This window comes from Bos grunniens, chromosome 3, assembly GCF_055505025.1.
Source record: "Bos grunniens cultivar Pamir isolate PY7600 chromosome 3, Bosgru_T2T1.0, whole genome shotgun sequence".
Taxonomy (NCBI): domain Eukaryota; kingdom Metazoa; phylum Chordata; class Mammalia; order Artiodactyla; family Bovidae; genus Bos; species Bos grunniens.
Genome location: NC_141167.1, coordinates 33,866,886 through 33,892,474, shown reverse-complemented (window position 1 = coordinate 33,892,474; position 25,589 = coordinate 33,866,886). Strand labels below are relative to the sequence as shown.

At 37.0% G+C, this 25,589-nt stretch overlaps 1 protein-coding gene across 8 annotated transcripts in view; it reads left to right on the top strand.

Annotated features, from left to right (window-relative positions):
* OMA1 (OMA1 zinc metallopeptidase) overlaps nt 1-25,589 on the top strand; it is a 91,487-nt gene that overhangs the window by 17,468 nt on the left and 48,430 nt on the right. For all 8 annotated transcript variants that reach the window (XM_086390213.1, XM_086390212.1, XM_086390214.1 and 5 more), the window contains 4 exons: nt 2,861-3,034; nt 3,149-3,256; nt 5,860-5,988; nt 9,706-9,780. In XM_086390213.1, coding sequence (XP_086246339.1) covers nt 2,861-3,034; nt 3,149-3,256; nt 5,860-5,988; nt 9,706-9,780 — 486 coding nt within the window. The remainder of the gene's footprint in view (nt 1-2,860; nt 3,035-3,148; nt 3,257-5,859; nt 5,989-9,705; nt 9,781-25,589) is intronic.

Sequence of the window (25,589 nt, the reverse complement as noted above, 5' to 3'; positions counted from 1 at the left end):
AATGCAAAGAAATAGAGGAAAACAATAGAATAGGAAAAACTAGAGATCTCGTCAAGAAAATTAGAGATACCAGGGGAACATTTCATGCAAAGCTGGGCACAATAAAGAACAAAAATGGCATGGACCTAACAGAAGCAGAAGATATTAAGAAGAGGTGGTAAGAATACATAGAATAACTATACAAAAAAGATCTTCATGACCCAGATAACCATGATGGTATGATCTCTCACCTAGAACCAGCCATCCTGGAGTCTAAAGTCAAGTGGGCGTTAGGAAGCATCATTATGAACAAAGCTAGTGGAGGTGATGGAATTCCAGTTGAGCTATTTCAAATCCTAAAAGATGATGCTGTGAAAGTGTTGTACTCAGTATGCCAGCAAATTTGGAAAACTCAGCAGTGGCCACAGGACTGGAAAAAGTCAGTTTTTATTCTAATCCAAAAGAAAGGCAATACCAAAAAATGGTCAAACTACCACACAATCACACTCATTTCACATGTTAGTGAAGTAATGCTCAAAATTCTCCAAGCCAGGCTTCAAGTACGTGAACCGAGAACTCCCAGATGTTCAAGCTGGTTTTAGAAAAGGCAGAGGAACCAGAAATCAAATTGCCAACATCTGTTGGATCATCGAAAAAGCAAGAAAGTTCCAGAAAAACATCTGCTTCATTGACTACTCTAAAGCCTTTGACTGTGTGAATCACAACAAACTGTGGAAAATTCTTAAAGAGATGGGATGCCAGACCACCTTACCTACCTCCTGAGAAATCTGTATGCAGGTCAAAAGCAACAGTTAGAACCGGACATGGAACAGCAGACTGGTTCCAAATTGGGAAAGGAGTTCGTCAAGGCTGTATATTATCACCTGGCTTATTTAACTTCTATGCAGAATACATCATGAGAAATTCTGGAGTAGACCAAAACAAGCTGAAATCCAGATTGCTGGGAGAAATATCAGTAACTTCAGATATGCAGATGACACCACCCTTATGGCAGAAAGCAAAGAGGAACTAAAGAGTTTCTTGATGAAAGTGATAGAGGAGAGTGAAAAAGCCGACTTGAAACTCAACATTTAAAAAACTAAGATCATGGCATCTGGTCCCATCACTTCATGGCAAATAAATGGGGAAACAAAGGAAACAGTGACAGACTTTATATTCTTTGGCTCTAAAATCACTGCAGATGGTGACTGCAGCCATGAAATTAAAAGACACTTGCTCCTTAGAAGAAAAGCTATGACCAACCTAAACAGCACATTAAAAAGCAGAGACATCTCTTTGCTGACTAAAGTCCGTATAGTCAAAGTTATGAATTTTCCAGTAGTTGTGTGTGGATGTGAGAGCTGGACCATAAAGAAAGCTAAGTGCCAAAGAAGTGATGCTTTTGAACTCTGGTGTTGGAGAAGACTCTTGAGAGTCCCTTGGACTGCAAGGAGATCAGACCAGTCAATCCTAAAGGAAATCAATCCTGAGTATTCATTGGAAGGACTGATGCTGAAGCTCCAGTACTTTGGTCACCTGATGCGAAGAGCCAACTCACTGGAAAAGACTTGATGCTGGGAAAGATGGAAGGCAGGAGGAAAAGGGGACTACAGAGGATGAGATGGTTGGATGGTATCACCGACTGAATGGACATGATTTTGAGCAAGCTCTGGGAGATTGTGAAGGACAGGGAAGCCTGGTGTGCTGCAGTCCGTGGGGTCACAGAGTCAGAGATAACTGAGCGACTGGAACAGCAAAATTTTTCAAAGTATACTTGGAAGAATCTCTCATGCATATAGCTTCAGAAAAAATGTCTTTGTATGGTGGTTAGTCTTAACACAGTAAAAAGAAAATGATATGCTCATTAGTTCTACAGTTTCAGTAATTTCCTTTCAGTCGGTGTGAATAAGACATTTTAAAATTAATGAAATGTTGTCCTTTTTCTGGTAGAAGTTTAGCTTTCTTATTAAGCATAGGGTGTTTTATGTTATGAAAGAAAGTTTTCATTAATTTTTATTGGAGTATAGTTGGTTTACAGTGTTGTGTTAGTTTCTGCTATATAGTAATTTTTTGTGTGTTTTGCTTTCTTATATAAAATCTTTATGTTCTCTAGGAAATGCTTTGTTTTCTAAAATATTTAGGAAAGTAGAAATAATATTTAAGCATTTTATTTGTTTATAAGCTAATAGAAAAGATGAATGAAATTTTTATTTCAACCAATTTATAGGAAAAATCTTAAGTTATTAGAACTTACTCCATTTGTGAAAAGCCAAATTTTTGCCTTTGCATAAATAATTCAAATTTGAAAAATTTGAGTATTTACTATATGCAGATTTTTCCATATTTAAAAATTAAAGTATTCAACAACATAGTGCATATAAATCACTCCTTAAAATAAAGGCTTCCCTAGTGGCTCAGTGGTAGAGAATCCACCTGCCATTGCAGGAGTTGAGGGTTCCATCTCTGGGTTGAAAAGATCTCCTGGAGAAGGAAATGGCAACCCACTCCAGTGTTCTTGCCTGGAGAATCCCAGGGACAGGGGAGCCTGGTGGGCTGCCGTCTATGGGATAGCACAGAGTTGGACACGACTGATGGTACTTAGCAGCAGCAGCAGTGGCTCAGTGGTAAAGAAACCTGCCATTGCAGGAGATGAGGGTTCCATCTCTGGGTTGAAAAGATCTCCTGGAGAAGGAAATGACAACCCGCTCCAGTGTTCTTGCCTGGGAAATCCTATGGACAGAGGAGCCTGGTGGGCTACAATCCATGGGGTCGCCAAGAGTCGGGTACAACTTAGTGACTAAACAAACAACAATAAAAGCAATATAAACATTTTGTAGAGCTAGCACTCTCTTAGAGACTACTTTTCTTTTTAACCTTTCAGTGGATGGAAGAATTTAAAAATGATATGCTAACTGAGAAAGACGCCCGATATGTGGCTGTTAAAGCAGTGGTTCATCATTTAATTGAATGCAATCAAGATATTCCAGGGATCTCTGAGATCAATTGGATTATCCATGTGGTTGATTCCCCAGATATAAATGCCTTTGTACTTCCAGTAAGTAAATGTTACCCAGCCTAATTTTTAATTGTTAAATTTAATGTCCTTATTTGTTTGTTTTTTTTTTTAAATGGTGTTCTCATTGCTTGCATTATTTTCATTATGGTGCAGAATGGACAAGTGTTCGTCTTCACTGGACTTTTAAATAGCGTGACTGATATTCATCAGCTTTCCTTCCTTCTGGGCCATGAAATAGCACATGCAGTACTTGAGCATGCTGTAAGTATCTGAAGTGAATGTTCAGTTATTGAAATACTCCTTTGAAGTTAGCAAATTAAATCTTTTAGAGAACTGCATCTTTTCAGTTTTTTTAAATTGATGGTATTTTAGTTTTTAGTAATTGACTTATTCTGTTGCCTCAAAAAGTATGACTGGCTAATTTTGAGAATTTCTATGGTCTTTAGTGTTTGATTCTGAATAATTAGTGTTTCTCTTAAATACTGTTTTTATCACCTGTCTTTTTTGGTAAGAAGTAATTATTCTCAACATCTAATTATTTCAAATTAGATTTTAAACTTTCCATAATTATTAACATACTTACAATCTAGTCAGAAAATTAACTGTAGGAAAGTGATATTACTATTTAAGTGGTAAGTCAGTTTTCTTGCTTTTCAGAGAATAACTTAGAGCATCTTGGAAAATGTCTAGAATGATATGCTGTATATAATGAAAATGTCTAGAATGATATGGTATATATAATGAATGCAAAGTAATAATGATGATACCTTGCTATTTTACAGTTTACTCAGCTTTTTAATATATGCCTTCTCATTAATAATTTTAATACTGTCCTCATGAGGTAGGTATTTAATATCCTTATGTTATATACAAGAACACTAACATTTAAGAAGACCTTAAATGAAATGACTAATCTGACAAACTGGCAGAATTGGAACTTTAATCAAGGCTTTGTCTTTGCAAGTCCAGCACTGCTTTCTGTTACCACAGTTACCTGGTTATTTTCAGGTCAATTTATCATACAATATAGGTTGATTAATGCTCTTGTGAATATACACATCTGTTTGACTTGGTATGAATCTAGAAAAATATTTGTTTATTCATATTTTTATTTTGATGCACTAAAAATGTACATGGCTCATTTGTCCGCATGAGTAGAAAAGGTATATTTTCTAATTAAAAGCACAAAGGTAAATACTGAAAGGATTGTAAAATGTTGTATCAGAAATGCAAGTAATATTAACTTCAAGTGGAAAAGATAATGTTATTAATCCTTCTAAAAGTCATCTCAAATTCTGTCTTTTCCTTAGAGTATTAATAAGATGAGGTAGGCCAAAGTTGTGCTCTTCTGGAGTACAAATAGTAATTATTACCTTTATTTCTTCTGAGTTATAGGAAAATTAAAAAAAATTTTTTTCCTTAAACAGATACATGCAAGAATCAATCTAAACAGTTGAAATGCATTATATCTTTCTAGAAATGGTTTCATAACTGCAAAATCAATTTTGGTCATTTTTAGCTTTTAAAAGGTATTCATTTCAGTACATTAATTTTCCTGAATCTAGATCAATGTGTTATTCAGCATAATGTTGTCATCTCTGTCTCTGCAAGAACAAAAATTAGATGAGACATAAAAAGCAAATAGCAGGCTCAAAAATAGGAAATAGTTATTAATATTTCTTTGTTAGGCGTCTTAGCCATTGTCTGTACTATGTTTTCTCTTTCAGGAGTCTCCATTTTTATTTGATCTCGCCTTTTATGTTGTTTTTGTTATTCCACAAATATGGATTTAAAAATTTTTTTTTAGTTTTCTAAGATTATGTAATAGCAATTATATTCTTTAGTAATTACAAGGATTTTCTCTTCTATAATGACTTCATCACTTGGACTTGTATTTTCTAGTGCTAAAATAATTCCGTAATTGTTTTTCATGACTCTCAGTTCTTATAATGAAGCAAAAATTGCTTAGTGAGGGCAGTTTGTATTAAGAAGTATTCTAGGTGGTTATTTTTAGTTGTCAGCCATGTTTTATACACTCAAGTAATGTTTCCTGTATTGTCAGTGTCAGCCTGACAGTAACATTTATTAATCAACAATAGTGGGGAGCGGTGAACAGTCCAGTGCCTTAAACTTATATTTAGATATCGCTATTCAAAACAACCACTTTAGAACTTTTTTTGGTTACTGCTATAAGTAAATACAAAAAAATCTTGTAACTAAATTTCTTGGTGGGCAATATCAGACTGATAAAATTTCAGACTTGCTTGACTTTTCATATATTAGCTCATGAAATCAAAAGATTTTTATTTAAAATAATTTCCAATATTTTCCTGAATTGTTCTTGTTTTAACTTCTTCATATGTTCAATAGTGTTTGGTCTCTGTCTAAAAGTAAAAGCATAATAAACACATTTATTTGATTTTTAAAAAAGATTTAGCGACAATATTAGAAACTAACTTCCTGGGTTTGATTCCTTGTTCTTTTTACTAGCAGCTATGTGAATTTGGGCAACTCTTTTAACCTCTCTTCATCCTAGTTTATCTATAAAATAGGAAACGATTGTACATATTTTACAAAATTAGTATGCTTGTTAATATAAGACTCTGTAGGTTAATGAACCTGTCATTATATCTGAATAGTGGTAATAGTTGAAGCAGATATTAGTTGTATGAGTAAATGAATACATAATGTGTAAGCAAGAGACAGGAAGGATAAAGCTCACAGAAGGAAGAGAACTTGCAGTCTTACTTGGCGAAGTTCAGTTAAACACATGTAATTATTTAATGTGGTTACACACAGTGAACTAGAAAATGTAAGCCTGTCTGAATTTATTAAGTATAATTTATTGTTTTGATTTTTCTCAGGCAGAAAAGGCTAGCTTGGTTCATTTACTGGATTTCCTAGGTCTGATTTTTCTTACGACGATTTGGGCCATTTGTCCTCGAGATAGTTTGGCACTTTTGGGCCAGTGGATACAGTCTAAACTGCAGGAGGTAAGTCCAAGACAAAAACTTGAATTTGCAATAGCTTGTGGTGCGGATATTTTAATATTACTGTAAAGAAAAAAAAATCAGAAATCTTTTCATATTTTATCCTTACCATGACACATGGCTACTATGTTTTAGTGTCTTACATTTTCTCATTTGTAGTGGATACTCTTAATAATAGGCATTTAAATTAGAAAATACTGCTTCTCTTAAATGATGGAGATGGATGGGTAGGAAGGGCTTGGCAGCTTCTGGCGAACATAATTTTTTTGGCATCTTTATTGTTGCTACAGAGAGAAAACCCAGTCACAACCCTTTCTTTCCTTCTGTTGTTTACCTTCAGATGTTCCTTTTGTCTCTCATAGTGACAGTGGTGTACTCACTGGATGACTCTTCCTTTCCCCAAATGTTTACGTTTCGATGGGGAACTTTTTTTTTTTGGAGGATAATTGCTTTACAGTGTTGTGTTGGTCTCTCCTGTACGACAGCGTGAATCAGCCATAATTATACGTATATCCTATCCGTCTTGAGCCTCCCTCTCCGTCCCATCGCACCCCTCTAGGTCATCACAGAACACCAGGCTGGGCTCCTTGTATTGTATAGCAGCTTCCTACTAGTTATCTGTTTTACACGTGGTAGTATATATATGTCAGTGCCACTTTCTCAACTCTTCCCACCCTCTGCTTCCCCACCTGTGTCCAGAAGTCCTTTTCTGTCTTCATTCCTTTCCTGCAAATAGGTTCATCAGCACTCTTGGGGAGCTCTTAAAACCTGTAAACTTTTATGGATACAGGGTTGGCAGAAGCTGCCTAATTTCTCCCACCACCTCATTCCAGCTAAGCTAGTATTACCTGGTAAATATTGAAAGGACAGTTTTAGTAGGTGTTTGTTAACTTTTTCTTTATGCATAATGATAGTCATCTGATAAAATTTGTGGGGTCCTCCATCTTGCTCAAAACAGTACACTATTGAAAGGAGGTCTTGCAGTCTTAATATTTGCTTTCCTGGCTGTGATTATTTTATTTTACATCTTTACATCTTGTCCTGGGAGGTTTGGTTATTTAGGAACAATCTGTTATTTGTGTATATTCAGTGATTTGTGGAGCACCCATCAGAGTGCCATCTGGGTGCTGTTTAAATCTAATCTGTAAAATTCTTTGAGACAAATTGCTTTGGAAATTGAATAACTAAATCTTTTATTCAGTGTTATTGTATCATTTGGTTTCATTTGTATTGAAATAAAAGTTCTTAAAGGGAAAGAGAAAAAATGGTTATTGCTTAAGTTACAGAATCTCATATTTTGAATTTTATTTTTATCGTTCATGTGCTGGGAAGTCAAAGAAGGTAATGCAGGTTTTCCACCATTTATCAGTAGATAGCATTTTGTGTAATGGAATCAGAAGATTAAGTCATAAGGAAGATAACTGGAAGCTGTTTCTCTGTTGAAATGCTTGATGATCCTGTTGCTTGAGTATAATTCTTTAATAATTACACTGAAACTCAAGTAAGGATTACTTCTGTTTGAACTCTTTTTTTTTTTCCTCTATTTTTTTTCTCTGAATCAAGGCCCCCTCCCAATAATTTTGGTGATGAGGAAATGCTTCTTTCTCTAGAAGTCTTGCTCATGGTGATGGGAGGGCAGAGAGGATTCTGATAGTGAAGTTACTGAGGGGGAAATGCTGACATTCTTTTGTCAGAGAAAGGAAGAGAGGAAGGAAGAAGGAGGGGCTCTCACTTAACCATTTGGATATAGTGTAGCAGCCCTCATAGAGCGCTACCAGTTAAGGTTTTGAGAGCTATTAGTAATACAGTAGCTAGCATGTATTGAGTACATACTATATGGTAGGCACCACGATAAACACTGTAACTTAATTTTGTACAGGGGCTAAGAATACAGGCTCTCATCAGATGGATCTATGTTTGAATTTAATCTCTATTAGATTTAAATTCTGTAGAACTTCAACAGATGGCTGCACTTGTTATAGGTCTCAGTTTCTTTATCTGTAAGTTCAGATAGTAGTAGTGGCTAACTCAAAGCATTACTGAAGGTTTAATGATAACATTTAAAGCAGTATTTCTCAATATAAGCACTATTCACATTTTGAATTAACAAAGAATTGACAAGATAATTCTTTGTTGTGGGGAATTGTCCTCTGCATTGCAGAAAGTTTAGTAGCCTCCACACATTTAGATGCCTCTACCCACTAGATAGGGACTTCCCTGGTGGCTCAGATGGTAAAAGCATCGGCCTACGATGCGGGAGACCTGGGTTTGATCCTTGGGTTGGGAAGATCCCCTGGAGAAGGAAATGGCAGCCCACTCCAGTATTGTTGCCTGGAAAATCTCATGGACAGAGGAGCCTGGCAGGCTGCAGTCCATGGGGTCGCAAAGAGTCGGACACGACTGAGTGACTTCACTTCACCCACTAGATGCCAGTAGCTCTCCCCACTTCTTCCCACCCCTAGCTGCAGCTGTGACAGTCAAAAATATCACCAGACATTTCCAAATGTCCCCAAGGGATAAAAATCACATTCTGTTGATAACCACCGGTTGAAAGCATTTAGCCCAGCACCTGGTATAAAGTAAGGACTCAACAAATAGGAGTTATTACTTGCTCATTTTAACCCTCTGCAACTCTAGGAGTTTGGTACTATATGAAGTACTGCTATACTTTGCCACTATATGAAGTCACTGCTTCATTTTACATATGGTACTATTGGGCTTAGAAGGGTGGAAAAATACAGCCCAGAGGTAATAGTTAATAAGCACTCAGGCTTGAACATGTTTCTCTCCTTTCAAAGCCAATGTTTTTCATCAGTTTATAGTAGTTATACTATTAGTGCCAGTCAGTTTGTGGGGACACCTGTGGAACAGCTTTTGGTGATGAAGCCAGTATATAATACAGCTCAGCAATCTGAAACAGGCATGATCGAGAAGGAAGCAAGTCATACCTAATGGTCATGTACTGTGGACTAGATCGACTTAGTTATTTCTAGCCGTCACTGACAGGTAATTAATTGCTTCCCCAATTAATAGCTCTTTTCTCAAAAAGTCCTGCCTATCCATCTTCTACAAAGTTTTAGTACTTACTGAAAATTAGTATTTAACTGGAAAGCATTCACATAAATACAAGTAATTAGGAAAATTAAAGTTACAATATCTATTTGTATTTTTTTATTGAAGTTGGAAGAAAGGTTCATTTTCCTAACTAATCAATACTTAGAAAACAAATAAGAAATTAAGATAATACATCAAAGAAAGAACATTGTGCTATATGGTTAATTTTCTAACTGAAATAAATCTCCTAGTAGTGTCACTGGCTAGTATATAGCTGCAGTTTTTCAATTTTCTTTTAAGACTGAAAAATCAGGATGTTTCTTGGCCATAATTAAAAAACCTATGTCAATAAACTTTCTCAGGGAATCCTCTACATAGTAAGTGGAGATTATAATCAGAAAAAAATAAAAGGACTCTGATACTATGGACTCTCCCAAAATTTGTAGGCATGGTTTTTTCCTATTTGTTCCTTATTTTTAAAATATTAATCTCTGATGGGGGAAATAAAGGTTGTATTGTTTTATACCATGGTGTGCTTTAAATGTTAATCATAGCATAAGAACTATATCCTAGATAATCCATGAAATTTATTTTAAAAATCTCATTTTGTTGCTTTTTTAAATGAAATAAATAGCCTGAATGGAACCTTTCTTTCTTATTTCTTAGTTTTTGTTTGATAGACCATATAGTAGAACGCTGGAGGCTGAAGCTGACAGAATTGGACTACAGCTTGCTGCCAAGGTAAAAAGTTTAGAAGTTGAAAATACACTATCTCCTTCATATAACAAAATACAATTGTATGTTGTCTTAACAAGGTTTGGCGTGGGCGTAGAATGAGAGTTTGACTATATATAATTTTTCACTAATACCTTTCTAAAAATAATTTTATTTATTTATTCTTGGCTGTTCTGGATCTTTTTTGCTGCATGGGCTTTTCTCTAGTTGTGGCGAGTGGGGGCTACCCTGTAATTGTGCTGCATGGGCTTCTCATTGCAGTGGCTTCTCTTGTGGAACACGGGCTCTAGGGCACATGGGCTTCAGTAAATTGCCACATGTGGGCTCAGTAGTTGTGGCTCCTGGGCTCAAGAGCACAGGCTCAGCAGTTACGGTGCACAGGCTTAGTCTCTCTGCAGCATGGGGGGGTGGGTGCGGGGAGGGTCTTCTTCCTGGACCAGGGATCAAGCCCATGTCTCCTGCATTAGCAGGTGGATTCTTTACCACTGAGCCACCAGGGAAGCCCGTCATCAATATCTTTTTAAGTCTGTCCTCTCTGGAAGCTATTGCTATCTTTATTTGACTCTTTTCCCTTGTTTTGCTGATCTAAGGAGGCTTTCTGAATAAGATGATGTATAACTGTTCTTCCCCACTTGGAAAAGGGTTTATCTTGTAGCTATAATCTCAGCTGAACAAACTGAATTTTTACCATTTAAATAAATGGTAGAAGAACAGTCTTATTACTTTGTATCTTTTAGGTTATAATTTTTGTTATAGCAGATGACTTATTTTTGCTAGCCACAGAGAGCAGCTCTGGGGTCTTATTTTGGTTTATGTCGGGTTTATTTGAAGCTACTTTTATGCCTGGCTACTGTTTTTTATCATGTGTGATAAATGTGTATTAGTAGGATTTAACATTAGAAGTAAAACTGCATTTTTAAAAATTGGTGAAAACAGTGCCACTTCAAATGTTAAATTCAAATTGTATTTGATTCTTTGTTGAGTTTTCAGTAGTTATCAGAAATCCTAACTATTGAAAATCACTCTTACCTGAATTTCTCATTATGAGTTTTATGTATTTAATTTCATAAATCGAGATTAAAATTCAAAGTTCAAAAAATTCAATAAATCCAAAAAAGCTATGTTCTTTGAATGTTGCATAAACAGGATTAAATGAATTCTCAGACCTCATAGATTAAGGGGTTCCCAAATAGTGGGCCACAGGTTAACTCTTTCAAGAATTTCCCAATTTTAATGTACTATGGTCTGTGAAATTTTCCCTCTAGGTAAGTGCCTTCTGTGTTCTGGCTCAGAAATATTTGCTTATTTCAATAAGTTGTTCCTGTTTTATTTCCAAGAAGTTTTCTTGTTTTTTTAAATATAAGGAAGAGGTCAAGATAATTTTTTCCCCATGTGGATATCTAATAGACTCAGCACTGATTATTGCAGATTTTCTTTTCTCCACTAAACTTCAATTTCTGTGTCATGAATGTGGGAGGCTATATGAGAGTCTGTTTCTGGACTCCCTGTTGTATTCCACGGGTTCGGTATTTATCTTTGAGCCAATACCACCTTTTCATTATAACTGTGTAATAAATTTCGACATCTCATTTCTTGATGCTGAAGCTGAAGCTCCAATCCTTTGGCTACCTGATGTGAAGAGCCTACTCAATGGAAAAGATACTGATGCTGGGAAAGATGGAAGGCAGGAGAAGGGGGCAGCAGAGGATAAGAAGGTTAGATAGCATCACTGATTCAATAGACATAAATTTGAGCAAATTCTGGGAGATAGTGGATGACAGAGGAGCCTGGCATGCTGCAGTCCATGGGGCCACAAAGAGCTGGACATGACTTAGCAACTAACAACAACAACATGCCCAGTAGTGGGAATACTGGATCATATGGTGATTTTTGGAGAAGAAAATGGCAACTCATTCTGGTGTTCTTGCCTGGGAAATCCTATGGACAGAGGAGCTTGGCAGGCTACATTCCACGGGGTCGCAAGAGTCGGACACAACTTCGCGACTGAAGCACCACCATGGTGGTGTTAGGCGTAACTTGTTAAGGATCTCCATGCTGTTCTCCACACTGACTGTATCAGTTTACATTCCCATAGCAGTGCAGCATGGTTCCCTTTTCTCCACACCCTCTCCAGCGTTTATTGTTTGTAGTTTTTCTGATGATGGCTGTTACAATTGGTGTGAGATAATGCCTAAAAGTAGTTTTGATTTTCATTTCTCTTATAGTGAATAATGTCGAACATCTTTTTATGAGCTTCTTGGCCATCCCTGTGTCTTCTTTGGAGAAATGTCTGATTTCTAAGTTTTGACTCTCTAGTCCTGATAGACAGTCAAAGGCTCTTCTACCTCCTTCTGCTTGGGTTTCTTTTGATTTCTGCATATATTCTTAGTCTCTTGCTCTTCACTGCTTAAAATTTAATAAGATTTGCTGGTTGGAATTGTGAAACAGAGGATCAGACTCACCTCAGTGAGCTTTCCTTCTTTCTGGGATTTTGGCTTTTCTAGTCTTGGTTGACTTGATAACTCTCCAGTACCTTTGAACAAGTATTATTTATGTTTTATCCAAATTTTCTAATCACTTTTGATGGAAACTTTGGTCTGCTATAATAAGCTACTTGTCTCTATCACTGTTAGGAGAGGAACTCCCTAATGCAGTCTTTTAAATAGCTATCTAATATTCTGTAATTTGGATAACTCATTTAACTATATGCTTATCGATGAACTTCTGGAGGTACTTGTAGTTTTTGTTGTTGTTACTGTTTTTATTGCAATAATTCTGAAATTGACAACCTTATACACATATCCTTCTGCTCCTTGGGCTTTTATAGCTATAGGGTGGGGTTGCTGGCATTTCAATGTTTACTTTAAAAGACACTCTCAATTATTTCAGAATGTTACTAGCAAGTCTTACCAGTGACAAAACCAGAATGCCTTTTTAAACTCCCCTCAACAGCACTGTTCTTAATACCTTTTTTGTTAATTTGGACAAAAAATGAGATCTCAAAAATTGCTTTTAAAACTTGAATTTTCTTGCTTAGCAGTAAAGCTGAGCATAATGTTTTATTTTCATTGGCTCTTTTAAAAACGATTTCTTCTTTTGTGGCTTGCCTTTTATTGTGTAAAAGGCAATCTACTTTTGATGAGTAGATTTTAAAAATACATATTCTAGCCTCCCCCCTTGGAAATTCAGAATCAGTAGCTAGGTGACCAAGGTCTGAGTCTGGAGTGTCTTTAGGAGCTGCAAGTGATTCTGATATCCAGTCAGATTTGGAAATTACTACTTTGAGTAATCAAATGTCAGTTTTGTTTTTTGAGGTCATTTGGTAAGTTAAATTTCCTGTTTTATTAAAAAAAAGGAATTAAACTAGAGAAGTTATTAAAGAAATATTGATATTCCTTTGATTATTTATGATATGCAATCCATATTATATATATTTTAAAGAGTATATCTGGGTAGATAAAACTATGATTTCACTTTCTTTGTGTTGTGGACTAGTGACCTTTTACCAGTTGTGATATTATGGTTTGTTTAGTTCAAAGGAGAAAACAGTATTGCTGCAGATGTTAAGTGATGAATCCATAGTGATGAAGTAATATCTTTATTATGGAGCACTTAGGATATAAAAATGCCATCTCTGAATACAAGTATTTCTTTTCCTTCCAAAGGGAGAAATAAGTATGAAAACCTCAATTATGTTCATACTACCACTTTATTCTGTGTCACCTTTATAGATAGTAACACCATTATCTGCCATTTAATATTTATTATATTTTTATACTTTGCTTAGCATTTTAAATGATCAGATTGATCATATTCTTTGCAGTCAAAGGTGGAGAAGCTCTATACAATCAGTAAAAACAAGATTGGGAGCTGACTGTGGCTTAGATCATGAACACCTTATTGCCAAATTCAGACTTAAATTGAAGAAAGTAGGGAAAACCACTAGACCATTCAGGTATGACCTAATCAAATCCTTTGTGATTATGCAGTGGAAGTGACAAATAGATTCAAGGGATTAGATCTGATAGAGTGCCTGAAGAACTATGGATGGAGGTTCATGACATTGTACAGGAGGCTGTGATCAGGACTATCCTCAAGAAAAAGAAATGCAAAGAGGCAAAATTGTTGTCTGAGGAGGCCTTACAAATAGCTGAGAAAAGGAGAGAAGCGAAAGGCAAAGGAGAAAAGGAAAGATATGCCCATTTGAACGCAGAGTTCCAAAGAATACCAAGGAGAGATAAGAAAGCCTTCTTTAGTGATCAATGCAAAGAAATAGAGGAAAACAATAGAATAGGAAAGACTAGAGATCTCTTCAAGAAAATTAGAGATACCAAGGGAACATTTCATGCAAAGATAGGTACAGTAAAGGACAGAAATAGTAGGGACCTAACAGAAGCAGAAGATATTAAGAAGAGGTGGCAAGAATTGGCAGAAGAACTATGCAAAAAAGATCGCCACGACACAGATAATCACGATGGTGTGATCACTCACCTAGACCCAGACATCCTGGAACGCAAAGTCAAGTGGGCCTTAGGAAGCATCACTATGAACAGAGGTAGTGAAGGTGATGGAATTCCAGTTGAGCTATTTTAAATCCTAAAAGATAATGCTGTGAAAGTGCTGCACTCACTATGCCAGCGTATTTGGAAAACTCAGCAGTGGTCACAGAATTGGAAAAGGTCAGTTTTCATTCCAATTCCAAGGAAAGACAATGCCAAAGAATGCTCAAACTACCACACAATTACACTCATCTCACATGATAGCAAAGTAATGGTCAAATTTCTCCAAGCCAGGCTTCAGCAGTATGTGAACCATGAAATTCCAGATGTTCAAGCTGGTTTTAGAAAAGGCAGAGGAACCAGAGATCAAATTGCCAACATCCGTTGGATCATTGAAAAAACAAGGGAGTTCCAGAAAAACATCTCCTTCTGCTTTATTGACTATGCCAAGGCCTTTGACTGTGTGGATCACAACAGACTGGAAAATTCTTAAAGAGATGGGAATACCAGACCACCTGATCTGCCTCCTGAGAAATCTTATGCGGGTCAAGAGGCAACAGTTAGAACTAGACATGGAACAACAGACTGGTTCTAAATTGGGAAAGGAGTTCGTCAAGGCTGTATATTGTCACCCTGCTTATTTAACTTATATGCCGAGTACATCATGAGAAATGCAGGACTGGATGAAGCACAAGTTGGAATCAAGATTGCCGGGAGAAATATCAATAACCTCAGATATGCAGATGACACCACCATTATGGCAGAAAGAGAAGAAGAACTGAAGAGCCTCTTGATGAAAGTGAAAGAGGAGAGTGAAAAAATTGGCTTAAAACTCAACATTCAGAAAACGAAGATCATGGTATCTGGTCCCATCACTTCATGGGAAATAGATGGGGCAACAGTGGAAACAGTGACAGACTTTATTTTGGGGGGCTCTAAACTCACTGCAGATGGTGATTGCAGCCATGAAATTAAAAGACACTTGCTCCTTGAAAGAAAAGTTATGACCAACCTAGACAGTGTATTAAAAAACAGAGACATTACTTTGTCAACAAAGGTTCGGGTAGTCAAAGCTGTGGTTTTTCTAGTAGTCATTTATGGATGTGAGAGTTGGACTATAAAGAAAGCTGAGCGCTGAAGAATGGATGCTTTTGAACTGTGGTGTTGAAGAAGACTCTTGAGCGTCCCTGGGACAGCAAGGAGATCCAATCAGTCCAACCTAAAGGAAATCAGTCCTGAATATTCATTGGAAGTACTGATGGTGAAGCTGAAACTGTCAATACTTTGGCCATCTAATGTGAAGAACTGACTCATTGGAAAAGACCTTGATGCTGGTAAAAATTGAAGGCAGGAGGAGAAGGGGATAACTTAGAGAGTCAGATGGTTGGATGGCATCACTGACTCAATGGACATGAGTTTGAGTAAATTCCAGGAGTTGTTGATGGACAGGGAGGCATGCTGCAGTCCACGGGGTCGCAAAGAGTCAGACATGACTGAGCAACTGAACTGAACTGATCCTCGATGGTCAGTTTGAATATCCGGAACTTGACTCTTATTTGTGGCGTGTGTCCTCTTTTTGGACACTGATGCATCAGACTCCGTTGACTTCTTGCCACTTAATAGTCAGATCACGTAATTCTCTTATTCCTAATCCTTTCCTTATGAAGCAACCTTCTGATTGTAGTCGGACTTCCTTTACCTGGACTGCCTTGCCTGCGAGGGAGAGAACATGCTGACTTGAGGACACACATGCCCTGTGCCCTTGTAGTTTGGGTAGTTATAGTTACTGCTGTCACCTAATAGGTTGGCATTCTGATTTTACGTCTGTCTAGTGAGCTTGGTTAATGGAAACTGTTCCTGAAAGATGGATCTATTGGTCATGTGCTGTCCCATTGGATTTATGAGCTTTTAAGGCCAAGGGCTAAATAGAAATATGGAAAATCCATTAGAATCAAGTTACTCGAGATGCCTCTTTCATGGTAAGCAGCTTCTCTCTTCTAGAGACACTCTTTGTCTACTCTGCTATTGGCTGTGAGTGAGTTTGTTTTTTATATTTGCATTCTTATAGTTTTAATTTTTCATTTAATTTTTATAAAAATTAAAAAGTTTTAAATTATCACTATATAAATAACCAGAATGACAAATACAGTTGTAAAAACGGATAGAACTAAGGTGTCCTAAGCACAGAGTAACAGCTAACTGTCCAGCTGACAAAAAGATAGCCTGATTTTGTTGTGTGTTTATTCATTTGTCCCTGTAAAAAGAATTTGACACTTTACCGTCATTTACAGAAATGACTCTTGTTTATTTGATTTCACAAAAAGCTGTACCATGTTCATATATTTTTTGAGTATCTGTTTCTTAAATATGAGAAAGAAAACTAGTTTTCTTTTGTTTGTGCTAAGCTGGGGGACAGCCTCTTGATTATTTTTGATTGTCATACTGACTGTGGATTGCTGATGTTTAGTGGGCATGCAGTGGGCAGGGATCTTAAATACCCTGTAGTGGCCCAGAGAGCTCTCCAGAATGAGGTATTGTCCAGCCCCCAAATCTTGAAAGTGCCCCTCTTAAGAAACATAGTTGGCTGATTGCTTCAAGTGATCTGAATAACTGTGCACATAGCACCATCTAGTGGGGGAAATATCAATAGGTAATAAGCAAAACTTCCTTTCATAGCAGGAGTGAGAAAATTAAAAAATCTGAACTCTCTGTAAAATGATAAGTTATAGAATCCCAGATTTTTGAAGCAGGAAGGAAAACTGGAGATAATCTGATCCATCTTCTCCTTTTACAGATGAGAAAATTAGGGCCCAAAGAGGTGCAGTGATTTGTCCAGTAACATACGTGTGTGTGTGCGTGCTAAGTCGTTTCAGTTGTGTCCAACTCTGCAATCCTATGGACTGTAGCCCACCAGGCTCCTCTATCCAGTTGTTCAGGCAAGAATAATGGAGTGGGTTCCCTTGTTACGGGCTTCCCAGGTGGCTCTAGTGGTGAAGAACCCGCCTATCAGTGCAAGAGATGAAGCACACGCAGGTTCTGTGCCTGGGTCGGGAAGATCAGGGCCATGGCAACCCACTCCAGTATTCTTGCTGGAGAATCCCGTGGGCAGAGGAGCCTGGTGGGCTGGAGTCCATAGAGTCGTAGAGTTGGATACAACTGAAGTGACTTAGCACGCAGTTAGTACTACAGCAAGAGCCAGGGCTAGAATTCAGGTCTCAGTTTTCCAGGTTGGTAATCTGGCCTTTTACATAGCGAACTGACTATCTTTGTGTCCTATTTGTGTTAAAGTCTTATGTTTTTAGTGATTTATTTAAGAAAGAAAAAATAATAAATGAGAACGTCTCATTTACTAGGTGTGCCATGAAGTCAGCTCCCCTAATGCACGTGTTATAGATTACATCTTATTTTGAACCTGATTGTTTCACCTAGAGAAAAGAGACAAGCTGTTGTGATTTCATTTAATTTTTTTTTAGTTGCTCTGATTTCAGCACAAGTTTTTGAATCTTATGATAAAACATTTTAGGATAGATAAATAAATGCATGAAAATTTATTAAAATTATGTAGAACTGACATGTTGGCAATCAAAAATGCAGAAAACTTTAAAATGAAATGAATTATAGAATAATGGAAGTTGTCATTTTTCCTCTTTGTTAGGGTACATAAAATTGGTTTTGATAAGTCATTGTTTTTCTTTTTAAGTGAGTGGGATTGGCACATATTGAGAATAGTTTAGCAATAACCATCTCAGGACTATGTCACATTTAGTTGGTTGTAAAAGAGCAGTTTTTAATTATTGACTGGAGAATATTGTTTAAACAAGAAGTGGGTTATAAGGTGAGCTTTAACAAGTGGTACGATATTGGCAAAAGGAACCTGTAAGAGACTGAAATAAACTGAGACATCCTGGTAGATGATGATGGTAATGGTAGTGATGGTAACAATGATGATGATTTTTGACAACAGTGATAATAATAGTTCACATTTCTTTATGTATTGCTCATGTTCTGAGTGTTTTTAAATATGCTACCTCTTTTAATCTTCATAGCAACCCTGTGAAGTACAATTATTCTTTCATTTTTATGGATGAAACTGAGGGATGGAGAAAGCAAGTAACTTGTCAAAGGGCTCACAGATAATAAAGTTTTCTCCTCCTCCTTCTGAAATGGAACTTTTTGATAATATTGGTTTGGCCAAAAGTTTTGCTCTGTAAGATGGTATGGAATAACTCGAACAAACTTTTTGGTCAACCCAATACTTTAACCTGCTAGGAACAGTTTTGGACATCTGTCCTGTTGTCCGTAAAATGACCATTTTTATATATGTTTTCAGTTCCTTTAAATTTAATTTTAATATAGCCTCAGTGTATTCTTCTACATCTAAGAATCCAGTTACCCTTCTGCTACAGTTCTTTATAGTGTTATCTCAGATGGCTGTTTTATCTACCACATGTCTATGTAGAATACAGGGGAGAATGCCAGAATGACTCAGATAAGTGTAGGGTGTTGTTGCCATTCCAAAGAAAAATTCAGAACTGCTAGTGTCAGAATTTACCTCTTAGAGAACATGGTATCTGGCAGGAGTTTGGTTGGAGAGTCTAGGTGAATAGAAAGACCAAGATTTAGAGATATTTTTCTTCTGCCGCATTTCTCTTTCTCTCTTCCTCTGGGACTTCTATAATGTATAAATTGGTCTGCTGATGGGTAATATTGCATAAATTCCTTAAGCCTTCTTCATGAGATGATTTCTAATGCCTTGTCTTCGAGTTCACTGATCCTTTCTGGATCTAGTCTGATGTTGAATCCCTCTACTGAAATTTGTCAGTTTATTTATAGTATTCTTCAGTTCCAAGATTTTTGTTTGGTACTCCAGTAATTTCTATCTCTTGGCTGCAATTCATGCATTTCTCCTGACCTCGATGAGCAGCTTTATAATGGCTGGTTTGAATTCTCTATCAGGTAAATCGTCATTAGGGTTGATTTCTGGAGATTTAGCTTGTTCCTTCAGGACTCATTTCCCCATTTCTTCATTTCTCTTGACTTATGGTATTGGTATCTTCACAATGGAAAAAACAACCACTGCTTTCAGTCTTCACAGACTGGCCTCAAACAGGAGGAGATCTTTGCTGATCAGCCCAGCCAGAGACTTAGGTAACCTCTCAAACATTCAGGCTAGTCTGAATCTGTCTTTGGTCCCCGTGCTCCCCAGGCATCTAAAGTACTCTAGAGTCTATCAGTGCCTTAGATAGATGTGACAGTGGCTAGTCCCTTGGGCAGCTCCTAGAAATGTAGGAGCATTACATGTGTGGTTCACCTCCTACTGCCCCAGGGCACTGGGATTTTTGTTGTTGTTGTTTATGTGGTGTATCCCATTGCTTTATTTGTGGACATTGAAAAATCCTTGCATCCCTGGGATAAATCCCACTTGGTCATGGTAAATGATCTTTTTAATGTATTGTCGGATTCAGTTTGCTAGTATTCTGTTGAGGATTTTCGCATCATGTTCATCAGTGACATTGGCCTGTAATTTTTGTGTATATGTGAGATCTTCATCTAGTTTTTGGTGTCAGGGTGATGCTGGCCTTACGGAATGAATTAGGAGGTGTTCCTTCCTCTTCGGTTTTTGGGCATAGTTTCAGAAGTATAAGTGTTAACTCTTCTCTATGTTTTTGGTAGAATTCACCTGTGAAGCCCTCTAGTTCTGGACTTCTGTTTGTTGGGCGTTTTTAAATTATTAATTCAATTTCATTACTGGTAATATATTTTCTGTTTCTTCCTGGTTCAATCTTGGGAAATTGTACCTTTCTAAGAATTTGTTCATTTCTTCCAGGTTGTCCATTTTATTGGCATATACTTGTTTGTAGTAGTCTCTTATGATCATTTGTATTTCTGTGATATTGGTTGTAGCTTCCCCTTTTTCATTTCTAATTTTATTGATTTGAGTCCTCTCCCCCCTTTTTTTTTCTTGAGTCTGGCTAAAGGTTGATCAGTTTGTTAATTTTTTCAAAGAACCAGCTCTTAGTTTCATTGATTTTTTTTTTTCCCCATTGGTTTTTGTTTTGTTGCTGTTTCTTTCCTTCTACTAATTTTGGGTTTTGGATTTTATTCCCCTTTCTCTGGTTTCTTTATGTGTAAGTCAGAGTTGTTTATTTGAGAGTTTTCTTGTTTCTTGAGGTAAGTGTGTATCACTATAAATGGCCCTGTTAGAACTGCTTTTGCTGTGTCCCATGGGTTTTGGTCCATTGTATTTTCATTTTCACTTATCTCTAGATATTTTTTGATTTCCTCTGTGATTTCTTCAGTGATCCATTGGTTGTTTAGTAGCATAGTGTTAGACCTCTACTAAACAGTATACTTTTAAACAGTCAAAGAATTTAAAGAAGAAATCACAAGGGAAATTAATAAATATAGAGATGAATGAAAATGAAAACAATATACCCAAAGTTAGCTCTCAAATATACAACTTAACTTTACAACTTAGCTAGAAAAAGAATAGACTAAACTCAGAGCTAGTAGAAGGAAATTTAAAAAAGATTAGAGTGGGGATAAATTAAATAGAGAATAGAAGAACAACAGAGAAAAATCAACAAAACCAAAATTTTGTTCTCTGAAAAGATAAACAAAATTGACAAATCATGAACTAGCTGGACTAATAAAAATATAAAGATGACTCAGATTACTAAAATCAGAAATGAAGTTGGGGACACTTTTACTGATTTTGTAGAAATAAAAAGATTATAATAGTGTGCTGTGAACAATTGTTTGCCCCAGATTGGATAGCCTAGATGAAATGGACAAATCCCTAGAAACACAAAACCTACCAAGACTAAATCATGGAGAAATAGAAAATCTGAATAGACCTGTAACTACTGGTGCTAGTGGTAAAGAACCTGCCTGCCATTGCAGGAGACGTAAGAGACACAAGTTCGACCTCTGAATTGGGGACATTCCCTGGAGGAGGGCATAGCAACCTGTTCCAATATTCTTGCCCAGAAAATCCCATAGACAAAGGGTCCTTGTGGGCTACAGTCCATGGGGTCGCAAATAGTTGGACATGACTGAAGTGACTTAGTACACATAACTAGTAATTAGATTGAGTCAATGATCAGAATCTTCCAACAGAGTGAAGTCTTGGATCTGATAGCATCACTGAAGAATTCTGCCAAATATTTAAAGAATTAATATCATTACTTCTCAAATTTCCTAATAAGATTGAAGAGGAGGGAATACTTCCTTATCTGTGAAACCCGTATAATCCTAATATCAAAGCCAGACAAAGATGAACAAGAAAAGAAGGATTCCCTGGTGGCTCAGAAGGTAAAGCGTCTGCCTGCAATGTGGGAGACCCAGGTTCGATTCCTGGGTCGGGAAGATCCCCTGGAGAAGGAAATAGCAATCTACTCCAGCAGTCTTGCCTGGAAAATCCCATGGACGGAGGAGCCTGATAGGCTACAGTCCATGGGGTCGCAAAGAGTCGGACACGACTGAGCTACTAGCTACTACTATGAACATCGGTGCAAAGATTCTCAAAAGAATACTAGCAAATAGAATTCAGAAGCCTATTACAAGGATTTTACACTGTGGCAAAATGAGATTTATCCCTGGAATACAAGAATGGGTCAATATACAAAAATTAATCAATGATATGCTATTAGCAACAAAATGAAGGAAAAAAGCTGTGTGATTATCTTAACTAATACAGAAAAAACATCTGACAAAATTCAGCACCCTTTCATGATAAGGAACAGGCAACAAAATAGAGACAAAAAGAAAACCGTATCACTGCAATGAAAACCATACATGAAAAACACAGCAGCAAAGACTGAAAACTTCCTTTAAGATCAAGACAGGGATGCCCAGTTTCACTTCCACTCAACATAGTAGTAGTAGAACGTTTAGCCAGAGCAAGAAAAAGAAATAAAAAGCATCCAATTAGAAAAGAAGAAGTAAGATGATATGTGTGTAGAAAATCCTAAAGACTCTCCCAAAAAAGCTGTTTAAACTAATAAGTAGCAGGCTACAAAATCAGCACACACAAATCAGTTGTATTTCTATTCATGAACAGTGAATAATCTAAAAATGAAAACTACAAAAATAATTCCATTTGTAATAGCACCCATAAGAGTAAAAGACTTGGGAATTAACTAAGGAGGGAAAAGGCTTGTACAGTGAAAACTACAAAACATTTCTGGAACAACTTAAAGATGACATGAATGAATGGAAAAACATCCTGTACTTATGGATTGTGAAACTCAATATTGCTAAAATGTCAGTACCCAAACCAATCTACAAATTCAGTGTAATCTCTGTAAAATGCCAGTGATCTTTTTTTTTTTTTTTTTTGAGAAATAAAAGAACCCATCCTAGAGACTTCCCTGGTGATCCAGTGGCTAAGAGTCCACATTTCCACTGCAGGGGTTTCAGATTCAGTCCCTGATCAGGGAAGTTCCACATGCCACATGGCATGGCCGAAAAAAGAGAAAAACCTATCCTAAAATTCATGTACAATCTTGAGGAACCTGAGTAGCCAAAACAATCTCGAAAAAGAACAAAACTTGAAGACTCATGTTTCCTGATTTCAGAACTTACTCTACAAGTGTGCAGTAATCCAAGCAGTGTGGTGTTAGTATGAAAGACTTATAGACCAATAGAATAGAGTAGATAGCCCAGAATTAAACTGTCATGCATATGGTCAAATGATTTTTTGCCAAAAGTGGAAAATGGGTAAAGGACAATCTTTTCAGGAAATAATTCTTAAAAAAAGAGGATCAGTTCAGTTCAGTCACATCTGACTCTCTGCGACCCCGTGGACTGCATCACACCAGGCTTCCCTGTCCATCACCAACTCCTGGAGCTTGCTCAAACTCATGTCCATAGAGTCGGTGATGCTATCCAACCGTCTCATCCTCTGTCATTCCCTTTTCCTCTCGCCTTCAATCTTTCCCAGCATCAGGGTCTTTTCCAATGAGTCAATTCTTCGCATCAGGTGGCCAAAGTATTGGAGTTTCAGCTTCAGCATCAGTCCTTCCAGTGAATATTCAGGACTGATTTCCTTTAGAATGGACTGGTTTGATCTCCTTGCAGTCCAAGGGACTCTCAAGAGTCTTCGCCAATACCACAGTTCAAAAGCATCAGTTCTTTATCACTCAGCTCTCTTTGTAGTCCGACTCTCACATCCATACATGACTACTGGAAAAACCATAGCTTTGACTGTACGGACCTTTGTCGGTAAAGTAATGTCTCTGCTTTTTAATATGCTGTCTAGGCTTGTCATAGCTTTTATTCCAAGGAGCAAGCGTCTTTTAATTTCATGGCTGCAGTCACCATCTGCAGTGATTTTGGAGCCTAAGAAAATAAAGTCTGTCACTGTTTCCATTGTTTTCCCATCTATTTGTCATGAATTGGCAAATGGGTTCAGATGCCATGATCTTACTTTTCTGAATGTTGAGTTTTAAGCCAACTTTTTCACTGTCCTCTTTCACTTTCATCAAGAGGCTCTTTAGTTCCTCTTCACTTTCTGCCATAAGGGTGCTGTCATCTGCATATCTGAGGTAATTGGTATTTCTCCCTGCAGTCTTGATTCCAGCTTGTGCTTCATCGAATCCAGCATGAAGCATAATGTACTCTACATATAAGTTAAATAAGCAGGGTGACAATATACAGCTTTGATGTATTCCTTTCCAAATTTGAAATCAGTCCATTGTTCCATGTCCAGTTCTAACTGTTGCTTCTTGACCTGCGTACAGATTTCTCCACAAAAGAGTGGAGCTGGACCTTTATTAATACTGTATACAAAAACTAACTCGGACCTAAGTGTAAGACCTAAAACAAAAACTCTTAGGAAAAAAGCACAGGGCAAAACCCTTCACAGCATTCGTTTTGGTAATGATTTCTTAGATGTAACTCCAAAGGCACAATTGACAAGAGAAAAAGTAGACAAATTGGACTTCATGAAAATTAAAAAAAAAATTGCATCAAAAGACACCATTCACAGAGTGTTAGTTGCTCTGTTGTGTCCAACTCTTTGTGACCCTATGGGCTGTAGCCTGCCAGGCCCCTCTGTCTGTGGGATTTTCCAGGCTAGAATACTGGAGTGGGTTGCGATTTCCTTCTTCAGGGGATCTTCCCAACCTAGGCATTGAACCTGGGGCTCAAGCAGATTCTTTACCACCTGAGCCACCAGAGAAGCCCTATCTCCAGAGTAAAAAGAGACAACTCACAGAATGGCAGGAAATATTTGCAAATCATGTATCTGATAAGGGATTAATATCCGAATATATAGAGAACTTCTAAAATTCAACAATAAAAACCTAATTCAAAAATGGGCAAAAGACTTGAATAGACATTTCTCCAGAGAAGAACTATGTGAATTGCCAATAAGCACATGGAAAGATGTTCAACACCACTGATAATTAGGGAACTGCAAGTTAAAACTACAATGAGATACTACTTACCATTCATTAGCAAAGCTATTATCAAAATAACATAAAATAACAGGTGCTGGCGAGGATATGAAGAAATTGAATGGAAGTGTAAAATGGTCCAGACACCATGGAAATGAAATGTTGGTTTCTGAAAAAATTTTAAATTAAAATCACCATATGATCCAGCAACTCCACTTATGGGTGTATTCCCTGGGAGATTGAAAGCTTGGTCTTGAAAAGGTATTTGTACACCCATGTTCATAGCAATATTTTCACAATAGCTAATGTGGAAGCGACCCAAGTACCCACTGACTGTTGAATGGATAAACAAAATGTGGTACATACATACAATGAGATGTCATCCAGCCTTTTTAAAAAGGCAGAAAATTCTATAGTATGCTATAACATGGATGAATCTTGAGGACATTATGCCCAGTGAAATGCCAGGTGTAAAAAGACAAATACTGTGTGATCCATTTATTTGAGGTATTTTAAGAGTAGTCAAAGTCATAAAGACAGGAATTGTTATAGTAGTTGCCTGGGGGCTGAGGGGAGGGGAGAATGGAGGGTTGTTTAATAGGTACAGAGTTTCAGTTTCACTAGATGAAGAGTTATGAGTCTAGTTATGGGTACAGATGACTGTACAATAGTGTGAATGTATTCAGTACCACTGAGCTGTATAGTTAAAAGTGGTTAAGATGGTCAACTTTGTTATATGTATTTTACCACAATAAAAAAAGAATGGTGTTGCTTTAAACATTGAATAAAACTTACTTGAATTTCAAATCATTTTTTCTTTTCATTTTCTGAGTATTTAAAAATGGCTTTAATGGTGTTTATTAAAAATGATGTGGCATAGTTGTTGACTGTCTAAATTAGCGTACAGTATTCTTTA